The sequence below is a fragment of the Portunus trituberculatus genome, chromosome 38 (assembly GCF_017591435.1).
Source record: "Portunus trituberculatus isolate SZX2019 chromosome 38, ASM1759143v1, whole genome shotgun sequence".
In the NCBI taxonomy this organism is placed as follows: Eukaryota; Metazoa; Arthropoda; class Malacostraca; order Decapoda; family Portunidae; genus Portunus; species Portunus trituberculatus.
Window position 1 is genome coordinate 9555917 of NC_059292.1, and position 6919 is coordinate 9562835.

Below are 6919 nucleotides of genomic sequence, written 5' to 3' on the forward strand. Positions count from 1 at the left end.
TAGCACATGTACTGTACGTGTCTGTATAATTGGTAATTTAGTTTTGCATATTTTAGTTGTTCCATGTATTTAATTCCATGTCAAGAGAGAGAGAGAGAGAGAGAGAGAGAGAGAGAGAGAGAGAGAGAGAGAGAGAGAGATCGGGGGGGGATTAATGTGGACACACACAAAAAAAAAAAAAAAAAAAAAAAACATACACAAGAAAACAGGTTTTAAAAGTATGAGAAGAGGCGAGGGCAGTAGTGAGCGGGCAGGCAACACGGCAGAATGGAAGGCTCCCTCATCCTTTCCTTGTGCTTTCTGGGGCTGGTGTTCACCGCCGCCACAGGTTCGAAAGCGCGCTACTGTGTCATAATACTGGAATAATATTCTTTTGTATAGTGTCAAAAAATTGTCCAGAATGGTATGACATCTCGTTCACACATTTTGTTTTCCTGGCAGGTGCGAGTCGTATTGTGTTTCCTGTTAGTGTGACTCTAAAGGAAGGGGACACCTGTACCTTGCATTCAGGTGAGCCAGGCAGGTGTGTGGACATCCGTCACTGTGACTATACTGACGTGAACTTTCGCCAAAATCAACCTGTCAGGTGTGGCTTTAACGGCATATTTCCTATCGTCTGCTGTCCCACTACCTCGGGTGAGTACGATGGAGAATGTGTGGTGTAGTAGAGAAAGGCAAGGCGAGAGGCAGGGAGGAGAAGGGTTTCCTCATTAGTGTGTGGGCAGGGGGATGAAGGAATGCGTGAAGGAATGTTCCAAGTGAAATGGTGACAATATCAATAAGAACAAATATTGAGTGTCTGAAGACCTTTATCATACATAATTCGTGAGAGAAATTGGCTATGTTTGTGAAGTAACAAGAAGAAAGGCACGTCTAAAATTTTTCTTGTTTAGTTGACTGTAAAAAAAAATGACAATAATTCTTGTTTTTCTTTAAAGAGAATACTTGATCTGAATTTAAGTCCCTTTCTACATGTATCATAACTGGTCAAAACACATATATGTAATGAAAATTTTCATTCTCTCTCTCTCTCTCTCTCTCTCTCTCTCTCTCTCTCTCTCTCTCATATCACTCTACATTTTAAATCTCTCCAGGCAAAGGTCCCCAACCCATCACAGATATAGCTCCGCCTAAGGTCGAATTCGGTAAGTAGTCATAGAACATAAATGTCATTCTTCATATATATGTATGATTCTCTAAAAACATAAAATATAATCGTTATGATAGCTACTGGACTTATTTACAGATTGTACAAAAAATGAAATTAATTTTCATTTGACGGTGAAAAAACCTATTGGCTTTTCGACCTTGGGATATCGGCCGCAAGGCGCCGCCGGGTCTGTCGAAGCAAAGAAGCACGCATGGCCTTGGATGGTAAGTAAATTGAGTGATTATCATTTGAGGTTAAAACCCGAAAATATTTACAGCATGGCAGATGAAATGGTTGCATTTTCCTCACAGGCGATTGTTGGTAAACGACAGGGCAACAATATTAAATGGGTCTGTGGAGGAGCACTGATCAACGAACATTGGGTGCTGACTGCCTTTCACTGCCAATTCGAGTAAGTAAACACACTGATGCACAAATCACATGGAACAACAATACATAGAAACAAAAATAGCTCTTAATGCACCCAAACTCAACATCGACACTTTCCAGAGGGCCAGACGTGGTCCGTCTTGGTGAACATGACCACCAAGACACTAACGATGGGGCAATTCACCAAGACTTTGGTGTGGCAGAGACGGTTATGTATCCTGGGTATACCTATCCGGAGGGCTACCATGATCTGGCTCTGTTTAGGCTGTCTTCGAGAACACACATACAGGTGTGTGTGTGTGTGTGTGTGTGTGTGTGTGTGTGTGTGTGTGTGTGTGTGTGTGTGTGTGTGTGTGTGTGTGTGTGTGTGTGTGTGAATAGAATAGAATATAATAGAATAGAATAAAATATAATATTTATTAGAATGTTCAGACTTTACAAGTAAAGTATGGAGCACAGTTCCGTAGTAAACAAACAGTAACAAGAATAACAATAAGAATAACAATAAGAATAATGAAGGACATACAATGTTTCTAAACAAAAAATAACAAAACGAGATAAAACAGCGTCAATAATCCACCATACTGATCATTTACCTAAACTTACTCATTACTGACCTTGTAAACACAGATAACTTTGTGAGAATATCTAAATTTGTATTTTGCAACAACTCAGCAAACTTAAATATTGTTGGTCTGACGGTGTAATAACTTGGTACATACATATCTCTCCACCTTATAAAATCTTCATTTGAACATTTAAGTAACACATGAAATTCGTCTGCTATTGCATTTTCATTGCACATATTAATATCCGCTCTTCTCTGTTTACACCTGTGTATCTACCAACATTTACTGGTAATCTATTATTGCATATTGTGTGTGTGTGTGTGTGTGTGTGTGTGTGTGTGTGTGTGTGTTATACTTGAGAAATTAATTGTTGTAGTAATTATTGCATGATTTACTGCACTATGATATTTGACAAATTTTTTTTTTATCTCTGTACAGAGAAAAGTCATGGCATAAACCGGAATCTTCAACAGAAACATTCCATTAACAGTTTAACACACTCAATAAGAAAAAAAAAAGACGATAAAGAAGTAATTCGATAGAGCCAAAATAATTACTGGTTTTCTTTCATTGTTTTTTTTCCGAAGCGCTGTTAAGAATATTATAGATTCAAGTAACCGAAAATAGTAAAAAAAAGAAAAAAATAAATCCACCTGTCTTGCATAGTGGTTTTTGGTAACAGGTAAGAATTTAACATATTCAGTACTTATTTTACGATTTGACATATCTACATTACTTCACTCTACATACGTTATGTTTGCACTTGCTTTTGCTTTCAAGAGCGTCGCAAGCTAAAATGGAGCTTCAGGTTTCTTAGTACCACGTTGACAATTGTGAGGAACTACTTTAAACAGCAGCAGACAATACAACAACAACAACAACAACAAGAACAACAACATAATATTCGTTTAACTTTAACATGAAAAAAAAAAAAAAATTAAAACCAATATTGAGGGAAGCGTCACGCAAATCTCCTTAACACACACACAAAAAAATAAAGAAAAAAAAAAGTCCTCTCAGTTGTTCCTTGCTGAAATGCACGAGTCACCCACACAGTGAACTGGTGCTGTAAATAACACTTGGAAACCGTGCAGGGAAATCCCCCGCCTCCATCAGTCGAGGAAACTTTTCCTACTGTGATCTGGGCCACCTATCCGGCTCTCTGTCTCTTCCCATTTTATCAGTTACACTGCAATATTGTCGATAGTGTTGTATTATTGTTATTATTATTACTATTATTACTACTATTTTTAGTAATACTATTACTACAACAACAATAACAACAACAATAACAACAACTACTACTATTACTACTACTACTACTACTACTACTACTACTACTACTACTACTACTACTACTACTACTACTACTACTACTACTACTACTACTACTACTACTACTACTACTACTACTACTACTACTACTACTACTGCTGCTGCTGCTGCTGCTGCTGCTGCTGCCTCTGCTGTTTCTACTACTACTATTACTTCTACTACTACTACTACTACTACTACTACTACTACTACTGCTACTACTACTAATGGTGCTGCTGCTGCTCCTGCTGCTGCTGCTACTACTACTACTACTAAAGATAGATGGCAGATTTTTCGTTCCTGTCTTCAGGATAACATCATTCCCGTCTGTCTCCCGTGGGGAGTGGAGAGCGAGGTGAACATCACGGGACACACAGCAACGCTCACTGGTTATGGAGATACTACCTTTGGTACATTTAAACTTGTATTTTGGTTATTATCAAATTGTAGAACAAGATATCATGAGATTGAAATTCTACAAGTAATTACCAACAAATGATTCTCTTAATAATTTCAGGTGGCCTACCAACCACCTTCCTACAGCAAGTGAATGTGACAGTGTTCTTGTCGAGCAAGTGTGACACTAGCTACTCCACCCTACCCAGCTACAGTACTGACTGGCCCCGGGGCATCGGAGAGGAGACTCTGTGTGCGGGAGATCTTGAGGGAGGGAAGGACGCTTGCCAGGTAATGCCGTCATGTAAAGGGTGACGTAAAGGTTAACTGTCTGACGTACGCTCATAATAAGTCTTAGAGGAGACAGTCTGATGTGGTAGCTGAGCCAGTGTTCTGATATACTTTGATGATGCTACCATAAATCTCAATCTTATGTTTCTTCTTCTTCAGGGCGATTCCGGTGGACCCCTGGTGACTAGAGACTTCAGGGGAAGGTTCGTGTTGGCGGGCATCGTGATGCAAGGTAACGGCTGTGGTAACAAAGACTTCCCAGGATTGTACGTCAATATGCGCTACCCGCCCTACCTCGCATGGGTTAAGAATGTCGCCTTCTGAGTCTTATAATTTGCCGTGAAGTCATTATTCAAGCTGACAAACAAGGAATCTTTCAAGAAAATGAATAATGAAAAAAATATTAGCATGAAATAAATCTCTGCTTTGTGTGAGAGTATCATAACGATTGTGATCATGCAGCCTTTATTTAATTTGCCACTGGAGAACAAAGACTTGTGGTCACTTTCAGTACTTATTACTTTTCTGTAAGGTATTTTATGTAAATATTTATAATTTTGTTCCTTTTTTTTTATATCAACCTTCACATGCATTTTTGATCGTGTGCTTAGATCTATTTGTAAGATAGGTTTTCAGAACCTACAAAATTATTTAACAAAATCAAACTACAACAAAAAAAAAAAAAAAGCTAAAAAAAATGTTTGTTTTGAATAGATTAAGGATCGGTGACATGACAGTATCACCAAGAGTAAAAACAAAATATCTAAGGAACGAGGAGACCACATATTTTGCAGGTAAAGGTTTTGACTTTAAAATCAAGAACAGGAATCCACATGCAGTGGAAAAAATAACTGAAATCACAGAGGTCTTCAATACCAACTTTCTTAGCCTTTATATGATCACTAGAAATAAATAGTAATACATACAAAGGAGAAAAAGAGAAAAAAGAAAACTTTTAAAAAGCATCATAGATGTCACATGCCATGCAACTGAATATATCACCAAAGAAGAAAGATTCAAGTTGTTGAAGAGAAAGAACTACATGGTATAAATAAATAAAAAAAAAATTAAAGAAGAGTAATGACTTCCTAAGAAAAGTCCAATAATGGAAAGTTGATTGTGTGTCATTTAGCATAGATAGAAAATAGCTTTGAGAAGGCCATGGACCTAATGAAGTCATATAAATGTATAGGAAATTATCTTCTGTACGACTTTGCTCTATACTCTGTGGAGGCGAAAATCGTAATGATATTAACTCACAAGCGAAACCTTAAAGAGAATGTTGAACAATATAATTTATATTTGCAATTTACAACCTTTTTGTAAAATTTATCTGAAACAAAAAAGTGCATCGTTTGAATTAAATTAATTGATAAAAAAAAAACTTTTTATCTGGTTAATTAATATTTGGTTACATCCATGTCAGTGAATAACCTGAGGGAAAATATTTACGGATACTGAAGCATGCCTTCGTAAAGATTGCTAGATGACATTAACCAGATTAGCTATAACAATAGATAAGACAAATAATGTCAGAAAAATATCAAAAAGTGACTGACAAGATTAAAGATGAGTAGGTGTTCAACGATCTCGAGCAGTGAAAAATAGAAGGAATTAAAGTGAAATGACAATATTTCTAAATTACCAAATCAGCAAAATAATGTCGTCTAGAGCAAGAAAAATGAATTCTCAAAGACATTATACCATTCAAACAAGTACATTATAGGTAATGGAAACGAAGGCAAATGATAAAATCTTCAAACCGTTCCCATTCAGAAAAAGCTGAGATCTTATACTAAACGGTTACGCCCCATACCTAGTTGCTGCTCGATGATCAGAGACTACACATTAAGAAGCTCGTCCATTTGTCTCTCCGCGTCCGGGACTCGAACCCCGGAGACCTCAGCAAAAATGACGGTGCGTCCCTCTTACTTTTTATTTACTTATTTTTTATTTACTTCAATTTTTTTTTTAGCTTGTTTGAGGATGGAATAAGATAATGAAGATGGTGTTAGAAGCATTGACCACAGAATTTTTCTGACCTACTTCGAAAGACTTGCTGTTTAATTTCCGAGGTGGTGCAATGGTTAACACCCTTGGTTTACAGCCAAAAAAATCACTAGTTCGATCCCCCTGGCAGAGCGGAGAAGGCTAGGCAGTCTCGTCACATCCGCACCCCTGTCCACCTAGCAGTGTTTACCGAGTGTTAATTGGGGGTTGTGTCCCGCCACTAAGGGTGGCGGCGTGGCACTTGCCGCGGCGTATGGCTAGAAGGTGCAAACCCGGCTTCGACCAAATCATAAGATTAAAACACTTGCCTCTCGGGACAGCCCATATATATATATATATATATATATATATATATATATATATATATATATATATATATATATATATATATATATATATATATATATATATATATATATATATATATATATATATATATATATATATATATATATATATATATATATATATATATATATATATATATATATATATATATATATATATATATATATATATATATATATATATATATATATATATATATATATATATATATATATATATATATATATATATATATCTCCAATCCCTCCGCAGGATCCCCCAAAGCGAAAATGCCTCTGGCGTTTTGTCTCTGCCAGTTGGGGGGACCTGAGAAGGTATTATGCTGATTTTCCCTGAAATGATTATTGCTTCTGTGTCAGAGACCCATCTCTTTGTGCTGAACGCATAACAGAAGTGTTAGTGTCTGGCATGGAGGCGTACATCCCTCATTCTTTTTCTCAACCTAAACCTT

General features: G+C 36.7%; 1 protein-coding gene across 1 annotated transcript; it reads left to right on the plus strand.

Moving 5' to 3' along the window:
• The first annotated feature begins 229 nt into the window (after window positions 1-229).
• On the plus strand, window positions 230-4646 carry LOC123514996 (clotting factor G beta subunit-like). Its single transcript, XM_045273308.1, has 9 exons — window positions 230-328; window positions 442-636; window positions 1095-1145; window positions 1247-1374; window positions 1462-1562; window positions 1661-1829; window positions 3734-3833; window positions 3941-4110; window positions 4270-4646. Exons 1-9 carry the CDS (start codon window positions 268-270, stop codon window positions 4432-4434), a joined length of 1140 nt encoding a protein of 379 aa, XP_045129243.1. The 5' UTR covers window positions 230-267; the 3' UTR covers window positions 4435-4646.
• The last annotated feature ends 2273 nt before the right edge of the window (window positions 4647-6919 follow it).

Bases quoted from the DNA above. Each gene is read 5' to 3' on its own strand.
- LOC123514996 (XM_045273308.1), top strand. From the start codon at position 268: ATGGAAGGCTCCCTCATCCTTTCCTTGTGCTTTCTGGGGCTGGTGTTC. The intron at 329-441 runs GTTCGAAAGCGC...TTTTCCTGGCAG, and splicing joins GGTGTTCACCGCCGCCACAG to GTGCGAGTCGTATTGTGTTT. The intron at 1,830-3,733 runs GTGTGTGTGTGT...TCCTGTCTTCAG, and splicing joins CTTCGAGAACACACATACAG to GATAACATCATTCCCGTCTG.